Genomic DNA, 17211 nt, shown 5'->3' with positions numbered 1-17211 from the left:
CCTACCTCTGCCCCTCCCTACCCCCCTCTTCCCCCTCCCTCTCCCCCTCCCTCTCTCCCCCTCCCTACCCCCCCTTCCCCCCTACCTCTCCCCCCTCCCTACCCCCTCTTCCCCCCTACCTCTGCCCCTCCCTACCCCCCTCTTCCCCCCTCCCTCTCCCCCTCCCTCTCCCCCTCCCTCTCTCCCCCTCCCTACCCCCCCTCTTCCCCCTCCCTACCCCCCCTCTTCCCCCTCCCTCTCCCCCTCCCTACCCTCTCTCTCCCTCTCCTCTGCCCATATCTCCTTCTCTCTCCTCCACAGCTTTGAAAAGATCCTTCGACGTCGATGACGTGGACGAGCATCCTCCCTTCTCCCCCTCCTCCACAGTTCCCTCCCCCCTCTCCTCCACCTCCCTCCTCAACAAGACCAACGAGGGTCGAGGGTTCCCCACCTCCAACCACGGCTCCCCTGCCTTCCGCTCCCGGATCAGTCTTGGTACCAACCCCAGCCCTGCCCAGAGCCCTGTATTCAAGTCCCGCATGGTCTCCAGTCTCTCCTTCAACAGAGCCATGAACAGACCCACCATCAACAACAATGGAGGGAGCTCCGGAGGCATCACCAGGGCCTCTTCCTTCCAGAACAAGTTCAACCCTAAGGGTTTCTCCTCCTCTCTCTCTGGCCCAGGCAGCGATAATGATAGTCTCCATAGCTCCTCTTCTAGTCTGGAGTATTCCATCCAGGGAGGGGGAGGAGAAGGAGGAGGAGGGGTACCTCCAGGAAAGCCAGGGTCTCTGTCCAACTCCACTAGCCCACAGATGGAGCAGCGTCCTGGGCAGCAGCGTGGCCTGGGCCTGGGGATGGGGAAGAAGTTCTCTTCTCATGGGAGTGTGTTTCACTCTGAGCTAGAGGGGCCTATGGGGCTGGGAGCTCCAGAGTCCAGGGGAGTCAGCCACGGATCCATGCCCAGTCTGGACCTCCAGATCGGGGAAGGAGGAGGCGGGGTGATGGGGGTGCGGGGGGCTGGAGGTGGAGGGGTGAGGTATGGCAACGCCAATGAGGGTTTGAATGGCGGATCCCAGCGCCATTATAACACCAGTCCCTTTGGGAAGGAAGGATGCTACTCTCCCAATCAGAACCACAACAGCTACCAGGCCCAGCCCAAACCCAAAGAGACGCAGCGTCTCAACAAGTTTCCCCTGGATCTAGACAGTCTGGTGGGGGTGAAGACGCCCCAGCCCAGCCCCCGTCCTCCCCCCTCGTCTGACCCCCCTAAACCTCCCCCCAGAGCACACTATCCCAGCAGCCTCTCTGTCTCAGCTAGCCCATCCCTCAGCAGTCTGGACAGCTCCGGTGGTGACCTCACTCCTCTTCCCGCCACCAACCACCACCTCTCCTACAACAACATCAACCCCTCCCTCCCCCGCTCTCCCCCCCCTACCTCCCCCCCGGGGGCCAAGCCTGTCCCTAAGGTGAGCCTGTCCCCTGTCCCCCTGTCCCCCGCCCAGACCCCTCAGCTCAACCTGCTCTCCCTCAGACCTCAGGTAGGACATCTGGCCCCCTCCACCCCCCTGCCACTGGAGCACACTCAGCCACAGGAAATTATGTCAGAGAGAGAAAGCGTGGGTTCCATCCTGCAGAGGATCGCTTCCTTCTCCCGTCCCGACGCCATGACGACCACCAGGGTTCCAAGCGCTGCCAGTGTTCTGAGCGGGGTTGCCCTTATCAACGGGGTGAAGAAGGAGAGCCCACCACCGATGATGCGTCAGGAGCGTGTTTCCTCACCTCCACCATCACCTCTACCTGTGGCGGTGCAGAGACAGGGGCTAAAGAGAGTGCAAGGTAAGCATTTTAAATTTACATGGTTACTGGCCCAACGCTCTTAACCGCTAGGCTACCTGCCGACCACATAGGTCATACACTAACGTTTTCATAGGAATGTTCCCATGGTGTGCAAGGAATGTTTCCAAGAGACCATTCCCTACATGTCAAATAGAACTTACCCAGAACTTAAGATACTAAATGTTCCAGACACATTTCAAGAATATTCATGTGATTAGTTTTCTGTAGGTTAGGAGAATATTCCATCAACGTCCCACCAAACATATATAGAACATGGCTGCCATTAAAGCAGACTGGAATACATCCCTGTTATGTTTCTCTCTAGATTGAATGGTAATTCTCATCTGAGGACTGTATTGTAGATTGAATGGTAATTCTCATCTGAGGGCTGTATTGTAGATTGAATGGTAATTCTCATTTGAGGACTGTATTGTAGATTGAATGGTAATTCTCATTTGAGGACTGTATTGTAGATTGAATGGTAATTCTCATTTGAGGACTGTATTGTAGATTGAATGGTAATTCTCATTTGAGGACTGTATTGTAGATTGAATGGTAATTCTCATCTGAGGACTGTATTGTAGGTGATACACATGGCATTTTAATGTCATTAATAGGACATTTGAACAGCATTTAATCATACAAACACAACCATATTTTTCTACTTCATATGTTGACAATCTGCACGTTATTTCATTCAAAGGGCATTTTAAACTTTAGTCATACACACACAACCGTAACCAAGACTGGACAGTTTTTGTGTCCCCACAATGTTTCCACCAGACTTACAACCTAATGAAACATTCTGGGAGCCCTTAAATAACAAATTAAATGTTTTTAAGGATCGTTCTTGCAACATCAGAAAAATGTTTTATACAAACATTCTGTAATCATCAGCACAGTGTTTTTCTGGGCAGTTTTTGTGTTATGAGAACATTCTGGGAACTTTCACAGAACTCATTTTGGTATGCTGGATAGTCACTTTACCCTGCCTTCATGTACATATCTACCTCAAATACCTCGTACCTCTCCACATTGATCTGGTACTGGTACTCCCTGTATATAGCTCCACATTGATCTGGTACTGGTACTCCCTGTATATAGCTCCACATTGACCTAGTACTGGTACTTCCTATATATAGCTCTACATTGATCTGGTACTGGTACTCCCTGTATATAGCTCCACATTGATCTGGTACTCCCTGAATATAGCTCCACATTGATCTGGTACTGGTACTCCCTGTATATAGCTCCACATTGACCTGGTACTCCCTGTATATAGCTCCACATTGATCTGGTACTTCCTGTATATAGCTCCACATTGATCTGGTACTCCCTGTATATAGCTCCACATTGATCTGATACTCCCTGTATATAGCTCCACATTGATCTGCTACTGGTACTCCCTGTATATAGCTCCACATTGATCTGGTACTGGTACTCCCTGTATATAGCTCCACATTGATCTGTACGGTACTCCCTGTATATAGCTCCACATTCATCTGGTACTGGTACTCCCTGTATATAGCTCCACATTCACCTGGTACTGGTACTCCCTGTATATAGCTCCACATTGATCTGGTACTTACTCCCTGAATATAGCTCCACATTGATCTGGTACTGGTACTCCCTGTATATAGCTCCACATTGATCTGGTACTGGTACTTCCTGTATATAGCTCCACATTGATCTGGTACTGGTACTCCCTGTATATAGCTCCACATTGATCTGGTACTGGTACTTCCTGTATATAGCTCCACATTGATCTGGTACTGGTACTCCCTGTATATAGCTCCACATTGATCTGGTACTGGTACTTCCTGTATATAGCTCCACATTGATCTGGTACTGGTACTTCCTGTATATAGCTCCACATTGATCTGGTACTGACTCCCTGTATATAGCTCCACATTGATCTGGTACTGGTACTCCCTGTATATAGCTCCACATTGATCTGGTACTGGTACTTCCTGTATATAGCTCCACATTGATCTGGTACTGGTACTCCCTGTATATAGCTCCACATTGATCTGGTACTGGTACTCCCTGTATATAGCTCCACAGTGATCTGGTACTGGTACTCCCTGTATATAGCTCTACATTGATCTGGTACTGGTACTCCCTGTATATAGCTCCACATTGATCTGGTACTCCCTGAATATAGCTCCACATTGATCTGGTACTGGTACTCCCTGTATATAGCTCCACATTGACCTGGTACTCCCTGTATATAGCTCCACATTGATCTGGTACTTCCTGTATATAGCTCCACATTGATCTGGTACTCCCTGTATATAGCTCCACATTGATCTGATACTCCCTGTATATAGCTCCACATTGATCTGGTACTGGTACTCCCTGTATATAGCTCCATATTGATCTGGTACTGGTACTCCCTGTATATAGCTCCACATTGATCTGCTACTGGTACTCCCTGTATATAGCTCCACATTCATCTGGTACTGGTACTCCCTGTATATAGCTCCACATTCACCTGGTACTGGTACTCCCTGTATATAGCTCCACATTGATCTGGTACTGGTACTCCCTGAATATAGCTCCACATTGATCTGGTACTGGTACTCCCTGTATATAGCTCCACATTGATCTGGTACTGGTACTTCCTGTATATAGCTCCACATTGATCTGGTACTGGTACTCCCTGTATATAGCTCCACATTGATCTGGTACTGGTACTTCCTGTATATAGCTCCACATTGATCTGGTACTGGTACTCCCTGTATATAGCTCCACATTGATCTGGTACTGGTACTTCCTGTATATAGCTCCACATTGATCTGGTACTGGTACTTCCTGTATATAGCTCCACATTGATCTGGTACTGGTACTCCCTGTATATAGCTCCACATTGATCTGGTACTGGTACTCCCTGTATATAGCTCCACATTGATCTGGTACTGGTACTTCCTGTATATAGCTCCACATTGATCTGGTACTGGTACTCCCTGTATATAGCTCCACATTGATCTGGTACTGGTACTCCCTGTATATAGCTCCACAGTGATCTGGTACTGGTACTCCCTGTATATAGCTCCACATTGACCTGGTACTCCCTGTATATAGCTCCACATTGATCTGGTACTTCCTGTATATAGCTCCACATTGATCTGGTACTCCCTGTATATAGCTCCACATTGATCTGGTACTGGTACTCCCTGTATATAGCTCCACATTGATCTGGTACTCCCTGAATATAGCTCCACATTGATCTGGTACTGGTACTCCCTGTATATAGCTCCACATTGACCTGGTACTCCCTGTATATAGCTCCACATTGATCTGGTACTTCCTGTATATAGCTCCACATTGATCTGGTACTCCCTGTATATAGCTCCACATTGATCTGATACTCCCTGTATATAGCTCCACATTGATCTGGTACTGGTACTCCCTGTATATGGCTCCACATTCATCTGGTACTGGTACTCCCTGTATATAGCTCCACATTCATCTGCTACTGGTACTCCCTGTATATAGCTCCACATTGATCTGGTACTGGTACTCCCTGTATATAGCTCCACATTCATCTGCTACTGGTACTCCCTGTATATAGCTCCACATTGATCTGGTACTGGTACTCCCTGTATATAGCTCCACATTCATCTGGTACTGGTACTCCCTGTATATAGCTCCACATTGATCTGGTACTGGTACTCCCTGTATATAGCTCCACATTGATCTGGTACTGGTACTCCCTGTATATAGCTCCACATTGATCTGGTACTCCCTGTATATAGCTCCACATTGATCTGGTACTGGTACTCCCTGTATATAGCTCCACATTGATCTGGTACTGGTACTCCCTGTATATAGCTCCACATTGATCTGGTACTGGTACTCCCTGTATATAGCTCCACATTGATCTGGTACTTCCTGTATATAGCTCCACATTGATCTGGTACTCCCTGTATATAGCTCCACATTGATCTGGTACTTCCTGTATATAGCTCCATTCTTGTGTATTATATTCCTCGTGTTGCTATTTTTCTTTTTATTATTATTTTTTAAATCTTTATTGTTGGGAAGATTTGATTTGATATAGTGCACTACTTTTGACCAGGGCCCATACGGTCAATTTGAGGTCATTTGGGAGGCAGCCTATATATACAGTGCACTCGGAAAGTATTCAGACCCCTTGACTTTTTCCACATTTTGTTACGTTACAGCCTTATTCTAAAATGTATTAAATAGTTTTTTCCCCTCATAAATCTACCTACAATAACCCATGATGACAAAGCCCAAAAATGTATGATTTTTTGTTGTTGTTGTTGAAATATCACATTTACATACGTTTTCAGTCTACAGGTTGACCTGGTCTGCATGTTTACCTGGTCTACATGTATAGCGCAATCAGGATGTAACAAAATGTGGAAAAAGTCAAGGGGTCTGAATACTTTTCGAAGGCACTGTAGATAAGTGTCTGAAGTTAGAAAGTGTGCTCGTGTGTACTCGTGTCATACTATGAGGTCCAGGTCTTAAGGGTACAGTGGTATGTCCTGTATCTGTAGAGTCACTGGTTCATGTCCCTCTCAGCTGGTACCTCTCCATCACTATTATCTGTTGTTGTCCCAGAGGACACAGAACACAGCTGGAAGGTCAGTGGTGCTGCTAACAGTGTGGAAACTCTGAGCCAAATCAAAACAGGCTAGTCTGGAAAGTATGCGGCAGCTCCGTAACACCCACTACATAACATGGATGATTCTGATAGAACACTGTCAGGTTCCGCTGGCCTGCTGGTCCTGGTCACACTAATACACACTGGTCACAGCCTCCTCTCATGAAACAACAACATCCTCTGTTTAGACAAACCATCATGTTGGAACATGTTGGAACAAATGGAACATGTTATCTCTCCTCTTCCTCCTCCTCTTCCTCCACTCTTCCTCCTCCTCTTTTTCTCTATTCCTCCCCTGTTCTCTTCTCTCTTTTTCACTATTCCTCCCCTCTTCTCTTCTCTCCTCTGTTTCCCCTCTCTCCTCTCCTGGGGGTGGTTTAACAGATGGATACTAAGCTTTTACAGTTAGTCTTTCTTTGCATGTGTGTGTGTGTGTGTGTGTGTGCGCGTGTGTGCGTGCGTGCATGCGTGTGTGTGTGTGCGACAGCTGGTGGTCAGTGTACCATGCCTGACTGAATAGACAACATGTTGAGAGGGGAAGGTAAAGATAGAGGCAGAGAGGACTTGACAGAAGACCGGTAGAGTGGGATTAAGGAGGACTTAAATGTTTCCCCTCAAACACAAAGATGACTTCACACACACACACACACAGTGTTGCCTATGTTAAGGACATCATTCTGTTTGCTCAGGACCTCTGGCAACCACACGTGACCGCCCACCTCAAGCATCTTAGCTGATCGCTCCACCTCAGAAGCCAGCTAATGAGGCGACGCAAGAGGGACACTTAATGCTGAGGAGTACATTTCACACATACCCATGTTCTACCCCTAGTGGTCCTGTCCTGCAGCCCTGTCTCTGTACTGTATCATCACCATGTTCTACCCCTAGTGGTCCTGTCCTGCAGCCCTGTCTCTGTACTGTATCATCACCATGTTCTACCTCCTAGCTGTCCTGTCCTGCAGCCCTGTCTCTGTACTGTATCATCACCATGTTCTACCTCCTAGTGGACCTGTCCTGCAGCCCTGTCTCTGTACTGTATCATCATCATGTTCTACCCCTAGTGGTCCTGTCCTGCAGCCCTGTCTCTGTACTGTATCCTCACAATGTTCTACCCCTAGTGGTCCTGTCCTGCAGCCCTGTCTCTGTACTGTATCATCCCCATGTTCTACCCCTAGTGGTCCTGTCCTGCAGCCCTGTCTCTTTACTGTATCATCACCATGTTCTACCTCCTAGTGGACCTGTCCTGCAGCCCTGTCTCTGTACTGTATCATCATCATGTTCTACCCCTAGTGGTCCTGTCCTGCAGCCCTGTCTCTGTACTGTATCCTCACAATGTTCTACCCCTAGTGGTCCTGTCCTGCAGCCCTGTCTCTGTACTGTATCATCACCATGTTCTACCCCTAGTGGTCCTGTCCTGCAGCCCTGTCTCTGTACTGTATCATCATCATGTTCTACCCCTAGTGGTCCTGTCCTGCAGCCCTGTCTCTGTACTGTATCCTCACCATGTTCTACCCCTAGTGGTCCTGTCCTGCAGCCCTGTCTCTGTACTGTATCATCCCCATGTTCTACCCCTAGTGGTCCTGTCCTGCAGCCCTGTCTCTTTACTGTATCATCACCATGTTCTACCTCCTAGTGGTCCTGTCCTGCAGCCCTGTCTCTGTACTGTATCATCACCATGTTCTACCCCTAGTGGTCCTGTCCTGCAGCCCTGTCTATGTACTGTATCATCCCCATGTTCTACCCCTAGTGGTCCTGTCCTGCAGCCCTGTCTCTGTACTGTATCATCATCATGTTCTACCCCTAGTGGTCCTGTCCTGCAGCCCTGTCTCTGTACTGTATCCTCACCATGTTCTACCCCTAGTGGTCCTGTCCTGCAGCCCTGTCTCTGTACTGTATCATCCCCATGTTCTACCCCTAGTGGTCCTGTCCTGCAGCCCTGTCTCTTTACTGTATCATCACCATGTTCTACCTCCTAGTGGTCCTGTCCTGCAGCCCTGTCTCTGTACTGTATCCTCACCATGTTCTACCCCTAGTGGTCCTGTCCTGCAGCCCTGTCTATGTACTGTATCATCCCCATGTTCTACCCCTAGTGGTCCTGTCCTGCGGCCCTGTCTCTGTACTGTATCATCCCAATGTTCTACCCCTAGTGGTCCTGTCCTGCAGCCCTGTCTCTGTATTGTATGTCTGCTGTCAGAAAGGGAGGTGGTGATTGGTGATGGCTCTGCTGAAGGATAGATGTGATGGGAGGTGGTGATTGGTGATGGCTGTGCTGAAGGATAGATGTGATGGGAGGTGGTGATTGGTGATGGCTGTGCTGAAGGATAGATGTGATGGGAGGTGGTGATTGGTGATGGCTGTGCTGAAGGATAGATGTGATGGGAGGTGGTGATTGGTGATGGCTGTGCTGAAGGATAGATGTGATGGGAGGTGGTGATTGGTGATGGCTGTGCTGAAGGATAGATGTGATGGGAGGTGGTGATTGGTGATGGCTGTGCTGAAGGATAGATGTGATGGGAGGTGGTGATTGGTGATGGCTGTGCTGAAGGATAGATGTGATGGGAGGTGGTGATTGGTGATGGCTGTGCTGAAGGATAGATGTGATGGGAGGTGGTGATTGGTGATGGCTGTGCTGAAGGATAGATGTGATGGGAGGTGGTGATTGGTGATGCCTGTGCTGAAGGATAGATGTGATGGGAGGTGGTGATTGGTGATGGCTGTGCTGAAGGATAGATGTGATTGGAGGTGGTGATTGGTGATGGCTGTGCTGAAGGATAGATGTGATGGGAGGTGGTGATTGGTGATGGCTGTGCTGAAGGATAGATGTGATGGGAGGTGGTGATTGGTGATGGCTGTGCTGAAGGATAGATGTGATGGGAGGTGGTGATTGGTGATGCCTTTGCTGAAGGATCGATGTGATGGGAGGTGGTGATTGGTGATGGCTGTGCTGAAGGATAGATGTGATTGGAGGTGGTGATTGGTGATGGCTGTGCTGAAGGATAGATGTGATGGGAGGTGGTGATTGGTGATGGCTGTGCTGAAGGATAGATGTGATTGGAGGTGGTGATTGGTGATGGCTGTGCTGAAGGATAGATGTGATGGGAGGTGGTGATTGGTGATGCCTGTGCTGAAGGATAGATGTGATGGGAGATGGTGATTGGTAATGCCTGTGCTGAATGATATATTCCGCTATATTCCGGACATTTCTCGTTCTGATATTTCTTAATTCATTTATTTTTATTTTGGGGATTTGTATGTATTGTTTGGTATGGTGGGGTATTACTACACTGTTGGCGCTAGAAACATAAGTATTTCGCTGCACCTGTGATAACGTCTGCAAACTATTTGTACCCAACCAATAACATTTAATTTGAAGGTTAGGGCTAAGTGCTATGGTGGTAAGTCTTAGATGGAAGTTCACCAATATTTACACCCTTAGAAAAAAGGGTTCCAAAAGGGTTCTTTGGCTGTCCCCATAGGAGAACCCTTTTTTTGTTCCAGGTAGAACCATTTTGGGTTACACATAGAACCCTCTCTGTAAAGGGTTGTAGATGTAACCTAAAACTGCTCTACGTTGAACCAGAAAGGGTTCTTCAAAGGGTTATCCTATGGGGACAGACGAATAACCTTTTTTGTGTAGTGTTCTCTAGGCTCTCCACAAAGACCTCTTGCTGTGTTTATCAAAGATCTCGCTCTCTCTCTCTCTCTCTCCTCTCTCTCTCTCTCTCTCTCTCTCTCTCTCTCTCTCTCTCTCTCTCTCTCTCTCTCTCTCTCTCTCTCTCTCTCTCTCTCATATATTTAGCCTTTTGCTGCAGTGGGCTAAATCAGCGTCACACAGAGTGTTTCTCGGTAGTCTTAACCAAATCTACTTTGAAACAATCGTTTAAACCTCAAACACATGGTTCTGGGCTTAAACAAAAGAATACACCTGTACCATGTCAGATATAGAGTTGAAATGTATTACATTTAGAGATTCAATCCTAATATTACACTTTATATTCATCACAGAGGACTGAAATATAACAAAACTGTTGGACATAGAAACACTGGATTTTCGCCGTTAATTGTATTTATTTATTAATTATGAAATGATGAATAACATTCCACCCATGAGGTCACTAGGTCATTTGACTGCAGGAAAGGGCTACACCCATTATCACAGACCGATGTTGACACTACACCAGAGGGTAACGCCCAGCTGAATGACTTCTCATCACATGGTTTCATCATCTACACACACACACTGCTGTCATATGTCCTCCTGTGTTTTATGGCTTGTTATGACCTTTCACAGGGGGGGTATTTTTAGTTGCTACACCCCTGGCTCGTGTGTGTGTAGTCCTGTTCCTGACTGTTTCCTGCTTCCTGTTATAACAAACAGACAGGTTCACTGTTCTGCCTTGACACCACAGCCTAGTGGGACACACACACAAACACACAACCACTCAATCTGTTCTCCTCAAACCCACTGTAGGTTAGAATGGTTTCTGGGTCGTTTGGAGCACTCAGAGGGATTCTATCATTCTGTTGTGAAGCGTTGAAGCGCCGCTGAATAGTTTGACACACTGGTAGGAATGATTAACCAGTAACCCCTGGGTTTCCCCCCTCAGCTCTTACTGCAAACAGAGTCTGCCTCCAAAATGGCACCCTACCCCCTACATAGTGCACTATGGGCCCCTGTCTATTTTGATGTGAGATACAGAGAATTCTGTCCTCATGTCCACTACTATCTAATTAACTGTTTAAGTATGTTAATCTGTCTCCTCATATCCACTACTATCTAATTACTGTTTAATTAGATTACTGTTGGGGCGGCAGGTAGCCTAGTGGTTAGAGCGTTGGGCCAGTAACCGAAAGATTGCTGGATCGAATCCCCAAGCTGACATGGTTAAAATCTGTCGTTCTGCCCCTGAACAAGGCACTTAACACCCTATTCCCCGTCATTGTAAGTAAGAATTTGTTCTTAACTGATATGTTCTTAACTGACTTAAGTAAAAAAGTGTTTAATCTCCTGAAATCCACTAGTATTTAATGACTGTCCCAGATGCAGCCTTGATGCATCCACAGAGAGACAGGGGGTTCTTTCAGCTGTTAGAAGACTAATGTTAGATTACTGTCCAGCTAGTGACTCTCTTCCCAAATAACGACTGTTAGGACAGTTAGCTAATGCTGTATTACCTAGCTTAGAGCAGGAGATCACAGTGACAAACACACACACCCCCACAGTGAAATCAGAGAAAATTAAGACATCTGTTAAAGTTAACATTCTGTCGGCGGCTGTCTTTACATGTAGAGTTAAATAATAATGCTAATGAATATTCCCTGTTAAATTAATGTTTTGTTTGCTACAGCCCCGTTTTAGCTGAAATATGTTAGACTTTCCAATAAAAACATGAACACGTGTTGCACTCCCCTCCCATTGTCTCTGGGGGGGCAGTGTTTGTCAGACCATGAGACAATCTGAACATCTTTGTTTTTCTTCACAAAATTATCCTATAGTGTCCGAACGGTTTGGCGTACAAGAGACTCTCATGAACACGATGGTGTTCTCCGTTTTGCTCTACGACCCCCACAGGGGACTCGTTTAAAAATCAGTACAGTCAATCTGCCAACTGCTGTCTGTTGTGTCCGAACTGTTTGGGTTACAAACTATTATCTCTCTGTGGAAAGGTGAGACTCTCATGAACACGTACATGTTGGTTGTTTTGTTCTAGGACTCCCACAGTCCTCACAACACTAGTCTGAAGGTCCAGTCTAGGACGCACACAGTCCTCACAACACTAGTCTGAAGGTCCAGTCTAGGACGCACACAGTCCTCACAACACTAGTCTGACGGTCCAGTCTAGGACTCCCACAGTCCTCACAACACTAGTCTGAAGGTCCAGTCTAGGACCCCCACAGTCCTCACAACACTAGTCTGATGGTCCAGTCTAGGACGCCCACAGTCCTCACAACACTAGTCTGATGGTCCAGTCTAGGACTCCCACAGTCCTCAAAACACTAGTCTGATGGTCCAGTCTAGGACTCCCACAGTCCTCACAACACTAGTCTGATGGTCCAGTCTAGGACCCCCACAGTCCTCACAACACTAGTCTGATGGTCCAGTCTAGGACTCCCACAGTCCTCACAACACTAGTCTGATGGTCCAGTCTAGGACTCCCACAGTCCTCACAACACTAGTCTGATGGTCCAGTCTAGGACGCCCAGTCCTCACAACACTAGTCTGATGGTCCAGTCTAGGACGCACACAGTCCTCACAACACTAGTCTGATGGTCCAGTCTAGGACTCCCACAGTCCTCACAACACTAGTCTGATGGTCCAGTCTAGGACTCCCACAGTCCTCACAACACTAGTCTGATGGTCCAGTCTAGGACGCACACAGTCCTCACAACACTAGTCTGATGGTCCAGTCTAGGACTCCCACAGTCCTCACAACACTAGTCTGATGGTCCAGTCTAGGACGCCAACAGTCCTCACAACACTAGTCTGATGGTCCAGTCTAGGACTCCCACAGTCCTCACAACACTAGTCTGATGGTCCAGTCTAGGACGCCAACAGTCCTCACAACACTAGTCTGAAGGTCCAGTCTAGGACTCCCACAGTCCTCACAATACTAGTCTGATGGTCCAGTCTAGGATGCCCACAGTCCTCACAACACTAGTCTGATGGTCCAGTTTAGGACGCCCACAGGGCTCACAACACTAGTCTGATGGTCCAGTCTAGGACTCCCACAGTCTTCACATCACTAGTCTGAAGGTCCAGTCTAGGACGCCAACAGTCCTCACAACACTAGTCTGATGGTCCAGTCTAGGACTCCCACAGTCCTCACAACACTAGTCTGATGGTCCAGTCTAGGACTTCCACAGTCCTCACAACACTAGTCTGAAGGTCCAGTCTAGGACTCCCACAGTCCTCACAACACTAGTCTGATGGTCCAGTCTAGAATTCCCACAGTCCTCACAACACTAGTCTGAAGGTCCAGTCTAGGACTCCCACAGTCCTCACAACACTAGTCTGATGGTCCAGTCTAGGACTCCCACAGTCCTCACAACACTAGTCTGAAGGTCCAGTCTAGGACTCCCACAGTCATCACAACACTAGTCTGAAGGTCCAGTCTAGGACTCCCACAGTCCTCACAACACTAGTCTGATGGTCCAGTCTAGGACTCCCACAGTCTTCACAACACTAGTCTGATGGTCCAGTCTAGGACGCCCACAGGGCTCACAACACTAGTCTGATGGTCCAGTCTAGGACTCCCACAGTCTTCACATCTCTAGTCTGAAGGTCCAGTCTAGGACGCCAACAGTCTTCACAACACTAGTCTGATGGTCCAGTCTAGGACTCCCACAGTCCTCACAACACTAGTCTGATGGTCCAGTCTAGGACGCCAACAGTCCTCACAACACTAGTCTGAAGGTCCAGTCTAGGACTCCCACAGTCCTCACAATACTAGTCTGATGGTCCAGTCTAGGATGCCCACAGTCCTCACAACACTAGTCTGATGGTCCAGTCTAGGACGCCCACAGGGCTTACAACACTAGTCTGATGGTCCAGTCTAGGACTCCGACAGCCTTCACATCACTAGTCTGAAGGTCCAGTCTAGGACGCCAACAGTCCTCACAACACTAGTCTGATGGTCCAGTCTAGGACTCCCACAGTCCTCACAACACTAGTCTGAAGGTCCAGTCTAGGACTCCCACAGTCCTCACAACACTAGTCTGAAGGTCCAGTCTAGGACTCCCACAGTCCTCACAACACTAGTCTGATGGTCCAGTCTAGGACTCCCACAGTCTTCACAACACTAGTCTGATGGTCCAGTCTAGGACGCCAACAGTCCTCACAACACTAGTCTGAAGGTCCAGTCTAGGACTCCCACAGTCCTCACAATACTAGTCTGATGGTCCAGGATGCCCACAGTCCTCACAACACTAGTCTGATGGTCCAGTCTAGGACGCCCACAGGGCTCACAACACTAGTCTGATGGTCCAGTCTAGGACTCCGACAGCCTTCACATCACTAGTCTGAAGGTCCAGTCTAGGACGCCAACAGTCCTCACAACACTAGTCTGATGGTCCAGTCTAGGACTCCCACAGTCCTCACAACACTAGTCTGATGGTCCAGTCTAGGACTCCCACAGTCCTCACAACACTAGTCTGATGGTCCAGTCTAGGACTTCCACAGTCCTCACAACACTAGTCTGGAGGTCCAGTCTAGGACTCCCACAGTCCTCACAACACTAGTCTGATGGTCCAGTCTAGAATTCCCACAGTCCTCACAACACTAGTCTGAAGGTCCAGTCTAGGACTCCCACAGTCCTCACAACACTAGTCTGATGGTCCAGTCTAGGACTCCCACAGTCCTCACAACACTAGTCTGAAGGTCCAGTCTAGGACTCCCACAGTCCTCACAACACTAGTCTGAAAGGTCCAGTCTAGGACTCCCACAGTCCTCACAACACTAGTCTGATGGTCCAGTCTAGGACTCCCACAGTCTTCACAACACTAGTCTGATGGTCCAGTCTAGGACGCCCACAGGGCTCACAACACTAGTCTGATGGTCCAGTCTAGGACTCCCACAGTCTTCACATCACTAGTCTGAAGGTCCAGTCTAGGACGCCAACAGTCCTCACAACACTAGTCTGATGGTCCAGTCTAGGACGCCAACAGTCCTCACAACACTAGTCTGAAGGTCCAGTCTAGGACTCCCACAGTCCTCACAATACTAGTCTGATGGTCCAGTCTAGAATTCCCACAGTCCTCACAACACTAGTCTGAAGGTCCAGTCTAGGACTCCCACAGTCCTCACAACACTAGTCTGATGGTCCAGTCTAGGACTCCCACAGTCCTCACAACACTAGTCTGAAGGTCCAGTCTAGGACTCCCACAGTCCTCACAACACTAGTCTGATGGTCCAGTCTAGAACTCCCAAAGTCCTCACAACACTAGTCTGATGGTCCAGTCTAGGACTTCCACAGTCCTCACAACACTAGTCTGAAGGTCCAGTCTAGGACTCCCACAGTCCTCACAACACTAGTCTGATGGTCCAGTCTAGAATTCCCACAGTCCTCACAACACTAGTCTGAAGGTCCAGTCTAGGACTCCCACAGTCCTCACAACACTAGTCTGATGGTCCAGTCTAGGACTCCCACAGTCCTCACAACACTAGTCTGAAGGTCCAGTCTAGGACTCCCAGAGTCCTCACAACACTAGTCTGATGGTCCAGTCTAGGACTCCCACAGTCTTCACAACACTAGTCTGATGGTCCAGTCTAGGACGCCCACAGGGCTCACAACACTAGTCTGATGGTCCAGTCTAGGATTCCCACAGGGCTCACAACACTAGTCTGATGGTCCAGTCTAGGACTCCCACAGTCTTCACATCACTAGTCTGAAGGTCCAGTCTAGGACGCCAACAGTCCTCACAACACTAGTCTGATGGTCCAGTCTAGGACTCCCACAGTCCTCACAACACTAGTCTGATGGTCCAGTCTAGGACGCCAACAGTACTCACAACACTAGTCTGAAGGTCCAGTCTAGGACTCCCACAGTCCTCACAATACTAGTCTGATGGTCCAGTCTAGGATGCCCACAGTCCTCACAACACTAGTCTGATGGTCCAGTCTAGGACGCCCACAGGGCTCACAACACTAGTCTGATGGTCCAGTCTAGGACTCCCACAGTCTTCACATCACTAGTCTGAAGGTCCAGTCTAGGACGCCAACAGTCCTCACAACACTAGTCTGATGGCCCAGTCTAGGACTCCCACAGTCCTCACAACACTAGTCTGATGGTCCAGTCTAGGATGCCAACAGTCCTCACAACACTAGTCTGATGGTCCAGTCTAGGACTCCCACAGTCTTCATAACACTAGTCTGATGGTCCAGTCTAGGACGCCCACAGGGCTCACAACACTAGTCTGATGGTCCAGTCTAGGACTCCCACAGTCTTCACATCACTAGTCTGAAGGTCCAGTCTAGGACGCCAACAGTCCTCACAACACTAGTCTGATGGTCCAGTCTAGGACTCCCACAGTCCTCACAACACTAGTCTGATGGTCCAGTCTAGGACTTCCACAGTCCTCACAACACTAGTCTGATGGTCCAGTCTAGGACTCCCACAGTCTTCATAACACTAGTCTGATGGTCCAGTCTAGGACGCCCACAGGGCTCACAACACTAGTCTGATGGTCCAGTCTAGGACTCCCACAGTCTTCACATCACTAGTCTGAAGGTCCAGTCTAGGACACCAACAGTCCTCACAACACTAGTCTGATGGTCCAGTCTAGGACTCCCACAGTCCTCACAACACTAGTCTGATGGTCCAGTCTAGGACTCCCACAGTCCTCACAACACTAGTCTGATGGTCCAGTGTAGGATTCCCACAGTCCTTACAACACTAGTCTGATGGTCCAGTCTAGGACGCCCACAGGGCTCACAACACTAGTCTGATGGTCCAGTCTAGGACTCCCACAGTCCTCACAACACTAGTCTGATGGTCCAGTCTAGGACTCCCACAGTCCTCACAACACTAGTCTGAATGTCCAGTCTAGGACTCCCACAGTCCTCACAACACTAGTCTGAAGGTCCAGTCTAGGACTCCCACAGTCCTCACAACACTAGTCTGATGGTCCAGTCTAGGACTCCCACAGTCCTCACAACACTAGTCTGATGTTCCAGTCTAGGACTCCCACAATCGTCACAACACTAGTCTGAAGGTCCAGTCTAGGACTCCCACAGTCCTCACAACACTAGTCTGAAGGTC

General features: G+C 48.5%; 1 protein-coding gene across 3 annotated transcripts in view; it reads left to right on the top strand.

Annotated features, from left to right (window-relative positions):
* Positions 1-17211, top strand: part of LOC106606337 (neuronal-specific septin-3) — a 218060-nt gene that overhangs the window by 59196 nt on the left and 141653 nt on the right. For all 3 annotated transcript variants that reach the window (XR_006769324.1, XR_006769325.1, XM_045715908.1), the window contains exon 2: positions 301-1818. Coding sequence is in view for 1 of the 3 variants with exons in the window: in XM_045715908.1 (XP_045571864.1) it covers positions 301-1818 (1518 nt within the window). In the remaining 2 variants the exon portion in view is untranslated. The remainder of the gene's footprint in view (positions 1-300; positions 1819-17211) is intronic.

This window comes from Salmo salar, chromosome ssa03 (genome assembly GCF_905237065.1).
Source record: "Salmo salar chromosome ssa03, Ssal_v3.1, whole genome shotgun sequence".
Classification (NCBI taxonomy): domain Eukaryota; kingdom Metazoa; phylum Chordata; class Actinopteri; order Salmoniformes; family Salmonidae; genus Salmo; species Salmo salar.
This window is presented reverse-complemented; position numbering and strand designations above follow the sequence as displayed.